We start from the raw sequence: 20,395 nt of genomic DNA on the forward strand, positions 1-20,395 counted from the left end.
ATGATGCGTTCTAAATAAACTTCAAAAACCCTGAATTACACCGAGTGCTACTGCTGCTTCAGCTGCTTATTCCTTACACCTTTGCTCTTATCTGCAAAACAAAGGCAAGTTTTGCCTAAGGGTTTTAATTGGCTGACATGAACCCAGTACTCATTATGCTCAAACACTTCATAGTGGTTTTGTACAGTCATATGTGTTGGGAATACTGAAATTAATTGCCAAGACCCAGGCTAGTTGTTAATAATCACAGGAGCTACTAGTTTGTAGAAAACTGGTGGGGTTTTTTGCACCAGACTACTTCAAAGAAGGGAGCACAGTTAGAAATCTGATCAAGAAGGATGTTACACACCTGAAAAATACAATCCCATGGCTTTCTACAGTACTGGTCGGTGAGCACTGGGGGAACTTTTATTCACAGCTCTTATACTGTCTTTCATTTTATCGTTATGCAACTTCTGTGCACCTTGTCCCACAGCTCCCTTATGTAGCTAACAATACCAATCCTACCCAGGTAGAATTGGCCCAGATTTCCATTAGAAATTAAACAAAAAACTGAGTCTTAATTAAGATACCTGAAAAATAAAAATTAAGCTTATTTCAGCACTCTGTAGACTAGAATTCTCATCCTAACAGTTACAAATACTTCTAAATTATCATACCCATATCTTATCGGCATGATACTGTATTATTCTATCTCAAACACTGATTTTTGTCTTGGCCTTAGAAACCACTTAATTTAAACATGGACTAAACAAGCCTCCTCTTCTTTCCTCCCAACTCAGTTTCTTAGGAAATCCTAACAGTTAAACAACTTTCAAATGTGACAGAAGCTACTAAGCAACTTGCTTTTTAAGAACTACTTTTCTTTTTTCAAGGCTTCATGAAGCCACTTAAATGCAGTTCCTCTTGTTCAGCAAAGCACTGGAGCACTGGAGCCTCTGGCCAAAGCTTACCAGTAGACAAAGCAAAGTGAACCCTGCAAAGTGAGTCTTGAAGGTACCACGTGTAAAATAATAATTTATTTTTCATTTACACACACTGAATATGAACAGCATAAATTTAATATAAATGTTAATTCAAGTACAGAAGTCAAACACATTATTTCAACATTAAAAATTGCAACATTTAAAACAATTATTATTTAGCTAATATCAAATGCAAATAAAATGAAACTGCTATAACTGCACCTAAATTAACAGCAAGAAGGACAATTTAATATGGTGATGAAATAAACTTAACCAAAATGTGTAGTGGACCACAATAGTTGATTGCTTTTCAGAAAAATTATTCAACTTTGAATCTTTCCATTGCATTGTTTTCTGTCTACATAATACTCCTTTTGGACAAACAATTTTCAGACACAACAGCTTACAAATATTGCTTGCATAGGTGAGGCCCTCAGACGCTTTAACTATGCCATTTGGCCCACTCCTCGACAAGGAACTGAAATTATATATAAAATTCCAAAAATAAGGATGGTCTACAGTATTTGTTTCAGATTTTTAAAAAGGAAAAAAAAGGCCGTTATTTTTTTGTCATTCAATAAATAAAGCACTTGACTGAGAAATGCTAAATAGTCACAATAAAAATAAAGATGGCTCAAAGTGAATTACATATATCTGATTTTAAAAATCGAAAACTATTTTCAGTTTAATGCTAAACAATGCTTTTTAAGAAGAACATGGCCTGATTAGAAAGTGAGCAAGCTGCTGTTCACATGGCTGCCACAGGCAAGCACAAGGGCTGGTTTCAAGGGATATCCTGGATAAAAGTAAGGCCTCTGTGAATATGAAAGCACACATGTCCCAACAGAGAGGTGCTAACAACAGGAAATGCAACCTAGTGAGCTGTACTTAAAAATACATGTAATTTATATGTGTGAGGATATTTGCCTTTGTTTCAAAGAATAACTAAGGTATTGAACCTCAATGTTATGACTACAGCAATCTCATGTAGCCTGATGGTACCTAAAGTCCTTCAAAGTACATCACTCCTCCACTGATGTACTGCTATACCAGAAGCAAAGATTTTATTGGACATGTTCTTCCAATAAAATTTTGCATCAAATTATGGAAACAAATTTGAGTGTGGTATTCATTTCATACTATGTATGCTCATGTATGAAAAGGCAAGGTTGCCAGGATGTTGTGGTTTTGGTTTGTTGGTTTTTTTAATGTTTGCTTAAGATTCATTACTTACAACAGAAGCTGTAAAAATTCTGTGTGACACTTAAAATACAAGGAATTGTGGCAAATTATTTTAACTCTGAATATAAGTTACTAGTGTATGTTAAAGGTAATAAAAATCTTTTAAACAAATTATCTTTTAAAACCCAAATTTAATCAAACTAACCAAAACAATTTAACATTCAATTTCACTAATCTTCATATTGAAATGCTTAATACACACATGTACTTCAAAGAATTATTCATCGTTAAACATGGAACGTGAATTTCCGGTAATTATATATCCGCGTGGTATTCTTTTTTCTTTCATGACAAGATCCAAAGCAATAAATTCCAAACTTTTCTTCTTCAGGGAAATTCAAGCCAAGTAGGGTGTACAGTTGGCTGTGGAAAAAGTGGTGGACAGGAGATGAAAGAGACTTGATTTCAACAAACATACTGCATTACCCATTTCAAGACGAACTTAACTATTAAGGAACTTAAGATAATGGTATAATGAAGGCATTCACAGTCTTATGCCAGTGCTGTATCCTTCCCTTTCCTCTGCAGCACTACTTCAAATGATTAAGAAACTGTTTAGTCAACAGTTCAAGGTTGTTTTTTTCTCCTAAGAGCCTTATACTTTTAAAAAACCCCATTCTTTGGTACTGAACATAAGTATTTCCTCATCCTATATATATATAATTTTAACCAAACTTTGTAATGACCCTTTGTTTCACCTTCACTAAACACAGAATATTAACACAGACAACAGTTACATATATCATACGTATCATAGCAGTAGTCTTTCACATTGCATATTTAACACTTCAGATCAGTGTACTATCAGCTAAGTGCCAAGTTCTGCCTGATGTACACTGCATAAACAAAACCCAGCTTCATTGTGATCATCAGTGGAGTAAAAAAAAGGGCACTAAATTCCATCCTGTTTTGAAGTGACTGACTCTACTGCTGAAGGCAGTCAAGTTATTTCACAGGTAAATATAGTCCAACATTGTTGTATCTTTCTTACTTATTTTCTCCAAGCTCTCCTACAGAGGCCAAAATTTACAAATTTATGTTCCCTGTCCATAAGCAGCAGCATTAGAAAAATAACTGAATCTGCAGGAAAAATTCAGTGTGCCTCAGAATAGAAGCTTCCAGCAGTAAAGTTAACACCGAGCACAGATTTAATACTGTTTTCAAACTGCCCTTTAAGCTGTTAAAAACCATTCTCATGACACTCAAAAATGGTAATCCTAATTTTAAAAAAAATGAAAGAGGCCTCATTAGTGACAGATATACACACTTAAATTCATCCACAATAGCATATTCGGAAAAAAACAAAGTCAGAGAAGGAAACATGAGTCTCTCTCTTTCCCATGACACTGACTACCCAAAGAAATAGTCCAAGTACCCAGAGGAGTAACTCCCACTCCTGAACATAAATTTAAACCCAACCTGGAACAGCAAATAACTGAGAAATGACTGAAAAATGACTCAGAATCGTTTTAGGAGTAAAAACTATAACCTTCTTTCGTGCTGCACAGTCGACAAGAACATCAGATTGGGTGATCCAACAGCAGGTCCACAGTAGAGCTATGGTCTCTTGAAAAAAGCAACTAGACAGAAAATCTCTACAAGCTTTCTTAGAGCTGTGTATGTGGGGAAAAGAACAACTTCTCTAACAAACAGTGCAAACAATACAGCTAAGACAACGTCTTCGAGGGGGCAAAAACCTGCAATAAACAATCCTGGGAGGTTTACTCACCTTTACTATCCCACCATGCTGCATTCAGGGACAGCAAAGTTATATATGCTTGCTCGGGGGCTGTGATAAAAACCATTATGTGTAAGTCATCTGATAAATATTTAAGACTTCTAAATTCTACTGTTAAGAAACTTCTTATACTACATTCTGAGCCTTTCTAAAAATCACTAAAAAACCCCAAACCCACTAAATCACCACTTATCATCTGTATTTGCTAAAAAAAGCCAGCAATTTCTGGGGGTTTCTTTGAAACATCTTACAATTTGTACCAGGCTGTTGACTGTTCCAACAGCAACATAATTAATTTTGATAAGCAAACCAAGGCAATGTTTAAATAAAGAAAATCCCTACAACAAAACATTAAAGTAAAAACACTTCATTTGAACTTTAAGTATAATGTGGAAAATCTAGGGCAGCAGCCTACAGATACATTTGTTCTGAGACACAGATGCTGAGTACAGACTTTTGAACTAGTTTATACAAGTTTTATCCTTGACTTGCAAATTGCTACTGCATGCAATATTTAAGATGTGAATTCATAGTAGTAAGATACAAAGTTTGCTCCACCTATTTCACTACCATTTACTATGTAAATTCTATATGATTAACTGGAATAAAACTTATTTATGTGTTATAGTTAGTTATTAAAGTGCTTTTTCTTGAGATTTATTAGAGATTTAGAGTTTTACCGGTATATTTTTCTTTTAATTGCTTTGTATTAAACACTTTTAAATACTCTCTTCTACCTAAAAATTAACTCCATAAATTGTGTCAAAGTGAGACATCACACAAAATAGCATGTGTGAAAGAACAAACAATATCCTCTAGTGGAATACCCATTTAAAGCCTGGCAGATCCCTGAAACCAAGGAAGCTTTACCAAAACTTCTTCCATTCTTTCCCATCACCCTTAAGTAAAACTCAGGAGGTAAGAGAACTTCTAAGAACTCAGCCTTTGCTTCAGAGGGTGTTATCTTAACATATTTATTTCTAGCAAAAATAGGTTCTGACATGTTCCAGTATTTTCTTAAATCAGTGGAATTCCACCAGTAGCAATTAAAACATGCAAACGAACAAAACATAATTTTCTAATGACTGTTCTGCTTTTCCAGGGTTCAGATGCTTGCTCTTACTAAAGAAAGGGAGGTGGAAGTTCTATAATTCAGAGCACATCTCTGGAACTTCAAGTTCTTTTCTGCCTGTTCTTCAAAGTCATATGGACGAGCCAGATTGACTCCATAAGCTACAAATCTACATTACTGATGCAAAGGACTTGAATGATAACTAACACTTCCTGTTTTGGGATTGACTCTGCACTAACACTGCTGCTAAACCAGAGGTGGAATATACAGTGCATGCTAATTACACACCTATACAGTCTCCAAACTTGAGATTTAGTCAGCCTCCAGGACAGGCAAGAATAGGAAGTCTTCCATGTTTTTCTAACTGGATGCCACATTTAACAGCCAAGCACCATTCTGCAAATGACACTAAGGAGTTGTGTAACTTCTAAAGGCACAAACTTATTTGTGTAGTAATGAGAACCGAATGAATGGAAGATGTATTAACTACTTCTACGGGGCATTCAGGGTTTTCTTCTATTCTGCTCCTCTCTCGCCCTACCCCACCTACATTCACCTTCTGGAACTCCAACATGTAACTCTGTTCTCCTTCTCACAAATGGACATGCAGACATGTAATTTCTGTAGGTTTAAGCAAACCTGACTGTTTTCACTCCCTTGATCTGCTAATGATTTTATCTAGCAACATTAAAATACAGCTTATTCATCTTTCAGTGAAACCATAGGTTCCTGTATTTTCTAAGAAGCATCCTTTTCAAAATATTCAGGTGACACCAAGTGGTTAATTGTTGTACTGCTGTCTGCTCAAGACTGCTGTATAACAGTACTGTATATACTGTGTAAAAACCAAGTATTCTATTATGTGATAGGAAATACAGAAAGACACACCACAAAAACCAGAATGCCTTGAGATCATTAATCATAGCAGTCCAATCTTAAATTTCCATCAAAGCAGCCCTTTCTCATTTACTTACCTTAGTCTGCCTATATGCTTTAAAAAAATAAATAAAATAAATAAAAAAAAAAAAAACAGGAAAAAAAACTACCAACAAAACTAACCTGTACACATTAGCAAAAATTAAGTGGTCAAAAAATTAGGTTCCTGTAAAAGAAGTTACTTACCAGAAAGAATTACTCCCTATGTCATTTTTGTACACGCATGAAGAAGCACAGTCAGACTTTCCTCAAATCACTGCTACTTATCAAAAAAACCCAAACCAAGCAAACAAAACCCCCAAAACCCAAAGAAAAACCACAACACATGGATCGGTGCAGCTTCAGTCAACACATCAAAGCATGAAACACACTTCAGTGAGCAGGGATCTTCTGTCACATCTAGCAACTCTTCTTGAGCTGCAGATGTTTCTTTCAACATACTGTATATATATATATATAAAAAGTTGGAACAAAAACAACTGCTGTAGATTAGATAAGCAAAATAAGTTGTATTTTTAGACTCCTTAGGGCTATGTTTCAGTGCCAACATCAAAAAGAGGCCTTTTACCAACATGAAAGATGTGAATCTTTCAAAAGTCAGCCTTGTATGTTTGTTTCAAAAGAGGGCTCTGTATGCTCTTTGCAAGGCCAAATCCTCACAAACAAGAATGCACAGAGGCCATAAAAAGAAGGAAAAAAAAAAGTATAGTTAAAGATAACAAGAAAGCCTTACTAGCACTGGGCCATTATGTAGACAGCTGTCAAAAACAAATCCTGGGATTTGGGAATTCTGCTAAATAACAATTCACATTAATTGTGATTGTATGGCACACTGAAGTGCTAAAAAGCTTTAAAATACTGATAATTTAAATCCACCTTAAAATCTTTTCCCTACAGCACTTCTAATTATAACTGAAGAGAGAAGAATCTCAGCACATACTTTCTTCATTTGTTTAAACTTGTGTTGCATTCAGGATTTGCCCGCAACTGTGAATAATCATTCTTAATCTAACATTTTTAATTGTTCTGGTGATTCCTCCCCAGAGAAGTATAGGAGAGAAAATATTATCTTCAGACAACACTATCTGTAAGACACAAAATAGGCAGGCATGTATGGTCAAGCATAAAACCTGAAACTGTCTTCATTCCTCTTTTAAGGAAAGCCTCACACAACTATTTTGAGTTTAGCACCCTTATTATCTTTTGTATTCAGGATTATCTGTGTTATAAAAGTGTGGCCACTAATAGCTAGAAAAATAGGGAAACAGACGCTCAACCAGCAAAGTGCTGCTCACGTTGTGTACGAAACCAGTCAGAGATACTTACTATTTTATTATTGAAAATAATCTCATCACTTTGACCATCTGAAAGCACCACCTTCTACTAATGCAAACCAAAGACACCACTGCTGGAGATAATGTATAAATTTTTGCCCTTTGGAGGTTCTTCTTCCTCCAAGACCCTTTGGGCATGCCAAATAAAAAATTAGGAGAAGCAAGGACTCAAGCAAAAAGAAAAAGTTTATTTACATTTTAGCCATGCATTGGAAAAAAAAAAAAAAAAGGCATCATAGTTAAGGCCGCAGTAAGTCTGCTATAAACTCATCCAAAGAAGAAATCTCACCACAGCCTACATATCAAGAGACTTCCAGAACAAGTTTAAGTAGCAGTATGAGGATGAGAAGGATGGCAATACTACTTTTAACAGTTTGCTATCAGCAACAGCTTTTCCAATTAACCAAAACTACAACAGGTGAGGGAAAAAACCCAAACCAAAAAAACCCAAACCCGAAGAAATGGGGGGAAAGAAGGGGGAACAGAAGGGAACAGAGAAGTCTTTCTTATACTACCTCTCAGGAACAGCAGTGAAGCAGTCACCAATAGAACTGGACTTCATGTAACTTTTTAGTTACTATTGCTGCTTCCATTTCCCTGAAAATTTTGTTTCACTGGGCCAAAATTATGAACTAAATGTATTCTAATATACACTTCTTTATCTGTTCTCCTTTCTCCTCCTTGCATTCCTAAAGCAGACTCAAACTAAACTTGTGGATGCAGTCCTGAGCCCTGTATGCATGCACAGCCAATCAGAAAACCATTATTTCCTGTACTGTATGATTTCATTATGTTTCTATCCAGAGCTGCACTATACAGGATCACCAAGTCTGATGCCTCAGACACTGCCTGGCATAATAATAAATGGAAATAACAGTAATTGAAGTCAAACCTGTTTGTATTCCCTTGATATTATAAGAAACTCAGAAAAAAATTGTCTACCACCACTGAAAAACTAAAACACTTAAAATCCAAAACCTTTGGCATTGCTCCAATTCTGAAGTAAAATAATAGTAATAATTAAAAAAATCCAGTCAACTTCTGACACACACTTAGACAAGAAACTGGCTTATATTACCTGAACAAGCCTATCTTCTTCAACATAATTCTTCACTAAAAGAATTCCAAAGAAGAAAGAAGAATGGGGAAAGGGGGACAGAGAAGATAGAGATGGTCTAAGACAAGTGGAGATGTGCAGAGGAGAATGAAGGGCAGAAGGGCATAGAAGGGCAAAGGAAAAGGACAGAGAAGGTCAAAGAAGGCAGCCAGAGTAGGGCAGACAAAAGAAGAGATTCACAAAGATGGGCAGAGATAGGCAAAAAAGAAGGGCAGAGCAGAAGGAAAAAGAAGGGTGGTGTAGAAATAAAGGCAGAGAAGGGCAGAGAAGATGGGTGAAGGAGAAGGGTGAAGACATGGGCAATAGAGTAGAATGAGAAAGAGCAGACAAGGGCTGAAGGGGAAGACGGGCAAAGAAAGTCAAAGGGAAAGGGAGTCAGCAGAGCAGAAGGGCAGAGCAGAAGGGTTAAGAAGGGCAGGAAAGGTTGAAGAAGGGCAGAAAAGATTAAAAAATGGGCTGAGAAGACGGGACAAGAAGACAGGAAGATAAAGAAGCCAAAGCAGAAACACAAAGAGAGAAAGACATAAAGGGTAAAGAAAAGAAGTTTGAAGGATAGGGAGAGCAAGACAGACAAGCAAGGTGAAAAGCAAGGATAAAGTACAGTAGAGACCAGTGGAAAGTGGCAGAGAAGGGCAGAGACAAGTAGAAAGGAGCAGAGAGGCCAAACGAGAAGGGCAAATACTGACAGGGACAGGCAGAGAAGGGCAAACACTGGTGGTTGGAGGGGGGACCCCTACGAAAAAGGGGTGGAGAAGGGACAGAGAACGGTAGAGAAGAGCAGAAGAGCAATAAACATTGAAGAAGGGCAGAGAACTTGAGGGACAAGGTAAGACAGGCTAAGCAGGTCTGACCAGGTCAAAGAAGGTGAAGAAGGGCAGAGAAAAAGGGCAAAAGGGAAAGGCAGAAAAGGCTGAAGAAAGGCGGAGACTGGCAACGTCAGGCAGAGAAGATCAAAGAATAAGAAGGGGGGACAGGGAAGGGGGACAGAGAGGGGCCAAGAAAAGGGTGGACCAGGAAGGGGTAAATAAAGGGGGAAGGGAACAGGGAAAGGGCAAAGAAGGGGGGATAGTGAAGGGGAGATAGGGAAAAGGCACAGGAGGGACAGGAAAGTGCCAAAGGGCGAAGAAAAGGGTATAAGGAAGACGGGATAGGGAAGGGGCAAAAAGGGGAACAGGGAAGGGGCAAAAAATGGGGGACAGGGGAAGGGCTATCAAGGAGGGGCAGGGCAAGGAAAACACACCTGATTCTAGGATTCATTAGAAACCTCTTTTTGTAATTACAGAAAAATACCTTGTTGGAAGAAGACTAGTGAGCCTTCATTTCATGATACAGCATTTACTGATGCAGACATGCTGTAAGAAACTATGCAACAAATGCACAAGAACATTACTCAGCAAATCAAAGAAATTACATGATGGTTCATAAAACTTGCAAAATTATAAAGATCAGTCCTATTTCATCTTCAAATATTAGAGAATGTAAAGGCCAGAAAAAGAACTAAGAAGAGAAACTATTCAGAATAACAAGTGGTATATACACAGCTGTGCCTGAGAGTATGATTTATCAAACCATTATGGTATGGCTCTGTAAAAGCCTTCAAATCCAAGTAACAGATATAAAATTCTGATTTGAGCACGAAATTTAATCAGATGATGACTACAATTATTAATAAACAATGTGGCTGTAGAAATTAGTTCTGCAATCTGAATGGATTTTTATGTGTGTTGCATGTTCTGAAAAATGGTAGGCAGGAACTATATAGCAAAACTTTTATATTTTGTATTATTTATGTATTTTACTTTGTAGAGCAACAGGGATAACACTGTCAGAACAGCAGTGATCTGTCTTCTTAGCTATGAAAAGAACAGATTTTAACATACCTTTTTATCAGATAAAACCTTCCCTTTTCTAATAGTTGCATACTAATTTTAAAATGAAGACGGTAAAACACAGACGTACTTTCAAATAAATTTTCAGCACCATAATCATCATAGAGATGACTTAAGTCACTTAAATGTCATCTAGTTTTCCCTTATACATCATTACAGTAGACAAATGCAAGCAAAAATGCCCCTGGCATTGGACTGTTCAGACATTTACACAGTGTTTCTTCAGTGCTCTCATCTGATGGTCTAGACTCAACTGATCCAAGAACCAATGCTTCTGCAGACTAGCTTATACTTTACATGAAAATACACACACATGCCAAGATATATACACAAAGAACAACTTTAAAGCAATAGCTTCAGTTCTTCAGAACTAATCAAAACTGTTAATGCTTACCTAGATGTAAAAGTGTGAACTGTGCTGCCAATTCCTTTGCATCTTCTACCGTTGTACAGAGTTTTTCTGGCATGAAATAACTCTGGGAATCATCTGCAATACTAGAAATAAGCACCCTGTACACCAAGAGTATTTTCCCATCCTGACTTGTTGTTGAATACAAGCAGTATTCTGGCGGTGCCCAGCTATTTTTATGACAAAAATAATCCAGATGCATTACTGCAGAACTGAAGTGATTCAGCTTTAAAGAATACATGCTAATTGGAGTAAGCTTTATTCCTGGAAAAAAAGGGTATGTACTTCTTTCAACTTCAGGGGAGCCTGGACTGTGCTGGCCATTAAGACGAACTGAAAGACTTGCTGGTTTCCCCAAGGATTTTTGAGTACCATCTTCTTTGTTAGGAAACCCTAAGAGATTTTCAGAACTGGGACTTATCTGACCATTAAAATGTTGCTTCCAAGAACTTTCTTTGTTAACTGGCTTTGCCAGTGTTACCTCAATACTGGCTCCATCAATGCACTTTCCATTCATTACAGACATAGCAGCAACTGCATCTTCTCGGTGGAAAAAATGAACAAAAGCATAGTCTCTCAACTTCTTTACACGTTCAACTACTCCTGGCTTGAACTTGTTGAATTCAGCTTTAATTTTGTCCTCTGTAGTAGATATCATTAAATTTCTTACATACAATACTTTAACTCTCTGCATAGTTTCTTCATCAACTACTTTCTCAGGATCTGCCCAGTCTACTTGAATAGTATGACCCCAGGGCTGGAACGTTCCTACAGCAAAGAAGCATTATGTAAATAAGAAACACGTAAAGGAAAACAGAAGCATTCTTATCAACTACCTCTACAAAAAGCAAATATGATGTATACCACATGAAACTGAGTTTTGTTGCCTGCATCTGCTTAAGCAACTTGGAAATGTTAATGAGATTTTTCAAAAACGCTATGTGTTCTATCTGTACCCTTAGGGCTCATTAAGCACCATAAGCTGTCAAAACAAAGATTTTGTGACATGCATATTCACACATACATAAAGAGACTAAAAGTAGTGTATTTTACCAGCTAGTAAACACAGCCTCTTCAATAATATTACCACTTTAAAAAGTATAGTCAACACCTGGAAAAAGTAATCTAAATATATATCACGAGCACAAGCCTTACTCCATCTTATAGCACATGCCAGAACCTAAACTAAAAAAAAAAAATAAATCCAAAACCAAACCCACTTTGATACTCATATCAACCCATCATTTTGCATATCACACAACTAGTTTATTTTATATTCAGTGATCTGGAGGTATTTCTCCCACTACTTTGCATATATATATGCACGTATGTATGTATGTATAAATAATTATATATGCATACACATTCTACATGTAATTCTATGTGCTATACTATTATATTTTATTATTATCTATTGCATATATTACATATTATACATTGCATATTCTATATTTGCATATATATAATATACATATTATATAATCTTAGGTAACACGTCTTCCTAGCACTCTGTCAGCAGTCAACACAAGACTTGCCCACATCTTGGCCTTAATAAATACAGGGAGTTTTGCCATTCATTTCAGCAAGGCCGATGCTGTATTATCTGTTTTCATGACTTTGCTTCTTCAACTCTACTGTTTTGTTTCATCTCCTGTCTATTTAATTTCTCTTCTAGAATTTTGCTTTTTAACTCTACCTATTCCCTCCTTTTTCAGCACGTTCAATTCCTTTTACTTTCCCTCCCTCAAAATGTATAAAATAAGGTGCAAAGAAAAAGGTATCTTCTACTTGCTAAACTCTTAAAATTATTTTCTAGTAAAAGATTAAAGACCTTTCCAATATGCTTAAATAAAACACCAGTAACACCACTCATGACACCCAAATAAGGGACACATGCAAAGCATTATAATTTTTAAGCTCAGTTTTAAGAGAATTTGTGTGCAAGGCCTCGTGCATGTAAATGAAAACTGCATGTGCGCCCATGCAAATACATATTGGTGTAAATTACAGTAGCTTGTGTTTATAAAATTGATGTCTATTTTTTGATAGTCAGAATTGCTTCAATTTCAGTTTCTTGCAAAAAAAGTAAAAAAAAAAAAAAACCCAAACCACAAAACATAAAAAAATAGTAATTAAAAAAAAATCCTCCTTAGCCAAAAGGCACTACTGCAGTTTTGTACTTCCGAAAACGTCTTAAAAATGGAAAACGGGGATGATCCACCACCTCGCTCCCCACAATTTGGAGACAGATACTCCCCACAAAAACTCAGCTGAATTACAGTTTTACCTGGGATTAGTCGTCTTCTAGCCATGGCAGCTGCTCTGTGAGATTCATATTCTACAAAAGCAAAGCCACGATTTTTAGTTTTGTCAGTGGCATTTGGATAAACAATGACATCCACCACTCCTTCTGTAACTTTCTTCATTTCATTCAGTATTTCTTCTTTCTTCTTATCTTTAGGAATTGCTCCAATAAATAGCCTGCAGTTGTCCAAGCTTACGCAGACACCAATAAACTTCCCTGGACGAATTTCATAATTATTAAGAATCTTGATGGCTAGCTGGGCTTCCTCTTTAGTGGTGTACATCACAAAAGCATAGCCTCGATTCTCACCACTGAATTCCATCATCAGTCTGAGCTCATAGATCTTCCCAGCTCTCTCAAAAACAGGAACTAATTCATCTTCATACATATCACGAGGAATCTTACCCACAAAAACTTCACATCCACGAGGAGGTGGAGGACCTTCCCAACCTTAAAATAAATTGTCCAACAGCAATCTTAGTACAAATGCCAGATAGGCACACTTCTCCCACACCCAATTTGAAGATGTAAGTTATTTTTAATCTCAACTGAAAACTAGCACATTTTCATCCATTCTTTCTTATTTTTATTATGTTTAAATAAAAAAATACCAGAAGCCCACAGATTGTATTTCTCTTAATTTCATCTTCTGGGTTTTTTTTCCCAATGGAATCTGTGTGACAACTCAGTGAACTAGGGTATTTTAAAATACTGACAGGTTTACTAAGAGTCTACCTTTCAATCATTTTTTGTCCCTTATAATTTTATGTCAGTTATTGATGAAACTGACTGAGACAACTGAGAAAGAACTTCACTTGTATTTTCTACTGCAACATTTTAAAGTTGCACAAAGTTTCTCTGCATTTCTTGCCCATATTTTTAGACATTTTGGTAAGGGTCCCAAGTGCAGCACGTTTTTTCATCCTTGACATCATTCAAAAAAGTCCAAACATTTTGCTTCCACCTTTTTCATTCCTCCAATAAAATAGGACTCCTTAAGGAAGGCAGGATATGGAGCCATCCTTTCCTCAACAGCCAAAAAGACTGAACAGTTATCCTCTAAAAACAGACCACAGTTTTCACAGGCTGGAGTGTAGGAAAAAAGGAAATAAATTAAAAAAAATCCACAGAACAAGTCAGTCTCAGGCTGACATCTGAAAACAAGAACATCCATGCCTCTCTCCCTAAGCCAAGGACATTCACACATTCTTTTATATCTCTGTCATATACGCTAAAGGATATGTTCAACAGATAATGTAAAAACGAATTCATGAAATTAAAAATATGGAGTTATGGTCTGCAAAATAACAGCACTTCATTTTCCCAAAATAATTTTAAAAAAATCTTATAACTTTTGTTTGGTTTTGTTTCTTTTTTTTTTAAATTACACAAAGAAATCAGGTAGAAGGTTCAAAAAAAATAAAACCCACAAAACTCAGTAAGTACTAGTAAGTACTAGTAAGTACTAGTAAGGAATCACAAAGCAAAGGGAAGCAAGGTGAAAAAAATAATTACTGATGACAAGTTAAAACAAGAAGCTAATTAAATAACTTACTTTGGTTTGAAGTTCAGAATAAAATATATTTAGATGATTTTGTAATTAACACTTTTTCCTTAAGTATTGTCAAAGAGCCTGTAATTTACTTGTGAAAAAAAAAATTAACAGAATTGGGAAAATCTTGCCTTCTCACAGAACAATTTTTTATCTATAAACTGTACACTAACTGTACACTAAGAACTACCCAGTATACAGGGAAGCTACCAAGGCATCAGAACTGATATGCCTTTGGAGCCACACTGCCATGACTTACCTAGGAAAAAGCCTGTCTCTGTTCCACACAGCATTCAACATCTTTATCATTTTTAGTTTTATAAACCACTTCACTTGAGGTCTGACCAGACATGAAAACTAACAATATTTGCAGGCCAGTACTGCCATCACTCACATCGTGCCAGTCGGTTCCCACATAAAAAGCATAAACCAATTGTACACCACTTAGGAGCTCCAAAGACAAAAGCAACTGCACACCTCAGTCAGGGGAAAAAGGAGGAGGCTATGCTTGATTGTGCAGACAAGCCATGAAATTAAATAACAATCCTCATTCATTAACTACACAAATTTTAACATCATTCTCAGCCTAGTAGCAGTGATTCTCAGCAAGTAAAAGCCATCTACCATACAAAAAGCTCCCTTTCTAATTTTAAAGCTGCATACTAACTTAGCATTACAGCACATTACAGCCAACTGGAGCAAGCTGGGACTCTTGACTTAAAGAAAACTGGTCTATGCCTCTTTTGCCAAAGAGTGTCATGTACTTAGCAGAGCAAACATGGAAAATTAATCAAAAGCAACCCTCAAGTAGTTGACCAGAGAGTTTCCTTGACTGGGTAGTTGATTCATCACTGGATGATAGAAAATGGGACTCCTATTTTTGCAACAGTGCAAGTAATCAAACTTCAATCAACATTACAGTTATAATCCTCTCACTGTTAGTGAGATCCATGCCATCTTAAACTTCCATGTAATCTGATGATTTACACACCTAATTACATCATTATCTCTGCAGCCATCCCAAACAAAACAGTGGACCCAAACAAAACAATGAAAATTCAATTTTGTCTTTTTTTTTTTTTAAACACTCTACAGATACATTTTCCACAAGCAGCATAAACTGAACAAGAAGTGTGCTGCTGCTGCCAGGTGGAATAAAACCTGTAATTCTTTACAACAATTTTCAGGCAGATCTGCTGACATTGAGTCTATCCCTTGGCAGCAATACAAGCTTTTAGAAACCACATCTTAAACAGGCAAAATTCATAGTGAAGCTCTTAATTTACAAGGTTATTGTAGTTACTTACAAGCTGTCTCAAACATTCAAGTCTCATCTCGCCTAAAACCATTTATAGTAACTTAGGGCAATTTCCAACCTAAGCAAGTATGAAAATACATGAAGATTTTAAGGAAAGATATATAACTAATGTCAATGAGCAGATTTATGGAAGAGATACCTTGTCAAACACATCTACTTTCAGAAAAGATTAACAGATTAATAAAAGTTGCTTTGCTAAACAGATACAAGTGATACTGTCTAATATTCTAATTAAAAGTCAAAATTATAATGTAAAAAATGTATAAATAATTTAAGAACAGGGTGAACCCTCAGGAAGTAGCTAGTGATGCCCTGCAGTTCTTTTCCCAGTGACAGTTTCACAAGGCTTCCTTTTGCTATTTTACATAGGTTAAGTAAAAGTATATACAAAATCTTAGGTGGAAAAAACTTCCAGAGAGAAATAATTTTGATGCAGCCATATCTTAAACTATTGCAATAAGTAATGCAGTTCATGCTTATGAGCATGACTTATAAAGACATGGGATCACAGGCCACAAGTGAAATGAACTGAAATAGCAGCACAAATAATTTGTCTGCCTTCTGTTTAAGTGCATAATCTGATTCAAAAAGAAGAGTTACTGTATTGCATTTCATTCGACCAGGATTAATGGCAATAGCAAAATTCCTGTACATTGCTTATGTCAACAAGGACACTGCAAAAATTATTTAAAATAAATGTTTCATAGTCAACTCTGAAAACAAAATGAGTTAGATTATCTTCACTGGTGTTCTCTCAGAGCACAGATTTTAAAAAAAAATGCTTTGGCCAGTGGAAGTGGTAAGGGGTAAGACAAGAAATAAAGTAGGTTACGCTCCCATCACCAACTTGTTTTTCCCTTCTGTGCCATTAAACATTTTGAAGTGTATTGTCAGTCATACAGAACCTGCTCTGCATTTTCAGCACCACATTTGTTCTGTTACCTGTCCACTTTAGCTGCTTTTAAAGCTGTGACTTCTTAAATCCACCAAAAGCAAACATTCACCGTAGTCTAGCTCAAGAGATCTTGAACTGCTCTAAACAGTAAAGCATATCAGGACCCTGCACATGTTGTGTTTCTTACAGTTTCCTTAAGCTTCTACTACTGGTCACTGTCAAGATACGCAACCTGAGGCTACACAAATTTTCAGTTTGATTTGGTACAGCTCTCCTTACAGAAAGTAAACTTCATAATCTCAAAAGAAATGCTTACCTGGTGGAGGACCACCAAATTTTCTTTGCCCATTTTGTTGAACCATGCTGTATCCAGTCTTCTCCATCAGGGCAAGTAAAGCAGCCCCATTCTGAGCACCACTTCGGATTTTGCCACATCCATTTGCTGCAGTTTTATTTTCTTCATGCATATCTGCAACAGCTTTAACAGAACATTGCAGACATTCCAATTCAGCTAATGCTAAATTGTTATACGCACACAGAAGCTACCAAAACACAGAAAAACAATTACCGTTACTTTGTTTAGCATAAAGTTTCAATCCTAAATCCAATCACTATAATCTTAGGTATTTGCTTTCAGACATTGTTCTGTAGCTGTGATAATCTTGAACTTTAACCAGCAACTATATATTCTATATTCCAATTCTCACAAGCAGTATCACAACTATCACAACATAAGTATCACAGCTACTTTTTAAGAATGCTGCCCTTAAGTAGAAGAATAAATTCTTCCATCAACCATGTTATCGCAGTTGTGTAAGAGAGAAACTACTCGGAGTGACATTTTCTTATTAATACATTCCATAAAAATATCAATTATTTCACAACTGTATTTTAGTACAAAAACGTCAAAGAAACACATGCCTTATTAATTTAAAGAACTCAAAGAATTAATGAACAAAAGTAAATTAATTAATACCAATATGTAATAAAATTTAGCAGAACTCTCTTGCAAAACTATGGTTTGAAACAATCCCACCTCTGGAGTCCCTATTTTCATGGCTTTATCCATTTTCACAATTTCAAAAACTGAAGTTTATCAATATGATTGCTGCTGCTCTATCCATTATTCCTCTGGCATGCCAAGATCTCACACAACAGCTTTAGGTTTCTATCATCCAGGTGATGGGAAACAATCACAGCATTTGGTAATTACCAACTTTACTAGTCAAGCCCCTAAAAAATTAACTTTCAAGTTACTACTTTGAGCTCAATTATCCAAATGAAAAAAATTATCTACGCAGATTATTTATTTTACCTGATAGCTAACTATTTAACCCCTTACCACTAGCAGAAAGAAGACCTAGTAAAAATAAAGCCAAATAAACCAGCAAAAATAAGTATTAGTAGCTAACATACCAAATGTTATCACACCCATCCTTATATATAATACGTTGTCAGATGATTGCTGGTCACCCTAAGCAAGCTTTCGCCTCCACACACAAAACAGTAACCACACCTATGCTCACTACTGCTTTTATTCTTCACTTACACATTCCACTGAAAACTACCCCAGTATCTCAAATTAAAATGATTTTGCATAAGCTGAAGTTTTCAAAATATCATACACCAGGTTTACGCAGTGATGAAGTGCCTGCTCCCCTGCCGCATTTACACACGTTATGCAACCTTGCTGTCCAGAAGTGGCCTCCCCCCATCATGACCCAGCTTCGTCATTTCAAATGTGCTTTGAATGAAAGTAATAACTGTTCTTCAGTGCATTCTTTTCACGACAGCCTTCTCATGACATTACAACAGACTCCACAAACCTCCTCATCAGAATGGCAATAAAGAGAACTTTGATTTTTCCCATCCTAGAAAAAAACAACTTTTGGTGGGAATAGATCTATTTTGTCTTTTCTATAAAGCTGGTATTCATTTTGGGGCAGGAATCCATGCAAACAACCACTCTGGAGAACTTTATATGACATCTGTCACCGGACACTAAAAAAACCAAACCCCTAACAACTCCTGGCTACATCAAAATGAGATTCCAGAAAAGAAGCAGGGAAGAGCACAAAAAATTCCCCAGCAGGAAACAGCTGTAACAGCACTACTCCTTTCTGCTGCAGAAAATGTCCCAACTCCTTTCAGCAAGTGAATTAGACTTTTTTTCAAAGCTGCATGGAAGAGATACCTTGTCAAACATAATTCCATAATCAGAATATCTTTTGGCAGCTTCAGGCCTAACAAGGTACGGAAATAACAACAGAGTTGGAGCAAGCGAGAGGCAAACTGCTTTTCCCTCTGTCTCGTTGAGTTCAAACACATGTGAAAGAACGCCGTTTTCAGTACGCACAGCAAGGGGACACCAGATTGGAACGAAGGGAGCTGACGCCCACAGGGGCGAAGAAGCCCTGAGGAGCTACAGCAGGCCCACGGAGGAAGCGAGCCAACCTCGGGCGGGCCCGAGGGCACCAACGTCACGCCCGGAGGCACGGCAGCATGTGGGGCAGGGAGGGAAGAGAAGCCCAACATCCCCGGAATCACCCAGCGCTCCTCCCGCGACTCGCACGTCAAGGCCCCTTTCCACTGCGCCTCGTCCCTCACCGCGCTACCTCCGCCTCTCCCCACGGCATGACAAGGACCCGAACCCACCGCTATCCCCAGGGAGACGAGGCCACGGCATGACTGCCCGTTGTCCCGTCGGGAGCCGTACACCACACAGCGCTGCCCGGGACGGCGGACACACCGCAGCAAACTCCGCGTCCCCTCCCCTTCCCCGGGCAGCGGCAGTGGCGGCCCCTCCACCCAACGCCTCACGCGCCTGGCCCGCAGGCACAGCTTTCCCTCGCTCGGGCCCGCCCGGCCAATCCGCGGGCGCGGGGGGCGGGCACAGGAGCGATCGACAGGCACCGTCAGCCAATCGCGACGAGGTAAACGTGCCCGGCACGCGAGCGCTTCTTAAAAGCGCCGGCGGTTGGGCGAAGGGGTCCGACAGCCGCGTGCGCGGCGGCTGCTGTGGCGGTTGGGACGGCGCGCGCTGCCCCCGCCCGCCCTCGAGGCGCGCACGCGGCGTTGCCTCAGCACCTCCCGTCCCGCTCCCCATCCCCGACCTTCCCCGCCATTCCAAAGGGAGTGTCAGCTGTTAAGGGCACCGTTCGCTTTTTCAGAATTTGGCTGGTAATTTTTTTTGTGTCCTTTTGCTTATATCTGCTCTGAAAAGGTGTGTTTGGGCCTTTAGGATGTTGTCTGGTGCACGTCTGGTGCACATCTGTGCCATAGGGAGCATTTAGTGTTGTGCAGGTCCACGTTGACCAGTAATATCTAAGTGAAATATCACAGAGTCAGTTATGTTGGAAAAGACCTCTCAGATCATTGAGTCCAACTTATGACCAAACCACCACCTGTGTCTCCTAAAACGCTTCCATCAATGCTGTCTTTGTACAATCCTAAACATCCACTGGTCAGATTATGTGACCAATACATCTGTTCTAGAACAAGCAGCAGTCACAAGTATTGAGGCCATGTTGCTGAGAACACAGCTGCGTTGGGCAGGACACGTCTCCAGGATGAAGGACCACCACCTCCTTAAGATCTTGCTTTATGGTGAACTTGCCACTGGC

The 20,395-nt window shown here is 37.9% G+C and overlaps 1 protein-coding gene across 2 annotated transcripts; it reads right to left on the reverse strand.

Moving 5' to 3' along the window:
- Nucleotides 1–644: 644 nt before the first annotated feature.
- On the reverse strand, nucleotides 645–19,685 carry RBM46 (RNA binding motif protein 46). Of its 2 annotated transcripts, XM_051790627.1 has the most exons (6): nucleotides 19,428–19,685; nucleotides 17,089–17,250; nucleotides 12,990–13,457; nucleotides 10,688–11,470; nucleotides 3,937–3,996; nucleotides 645–2,570 (listed from the first exon to the last, which is right to left on the reverse strand). In XM_051790627.1, the coding sequence occupies exons 1-6, from the start codon at nucleotides 19,456–19,458 to the stop codon at nucleotides 2,545–2,547; spliced, it is 1,530 nt and encodes a 509-aa protein (XP_051646587.1). In that variant the 5' UTR covers nucleotides 19,459–19,685; the 3' UTR covers nucleotides 645–2,544. The 2 variants fall into 2 exon arrangements, with proteins under 2 accessions (XP_051646587.1, XP_051646588.1); XM_051790628.1 differs by lacking the exon at nucleotides 3,937–3,996.
- Between the last annotated feature and the right edge of the window lie 710 nt (nucleotides 19,686–20,395).

This window comes from Manacus candei, unplaced genomic scaffold (assembly GCF_025592945.1).
Source record: "Manacus candei isolate 608988 ecotype Guabito, Panama unplaced genomic scaffold, ASM2559294v1 h1tg000028l, whole genome shotgun sequence".
NCBI classification, from domain to species: Eukaryota; Metazoa; Chordata; class Aves; order Passeriformes; family Pipridae; genus Manacus; species Manacus candei.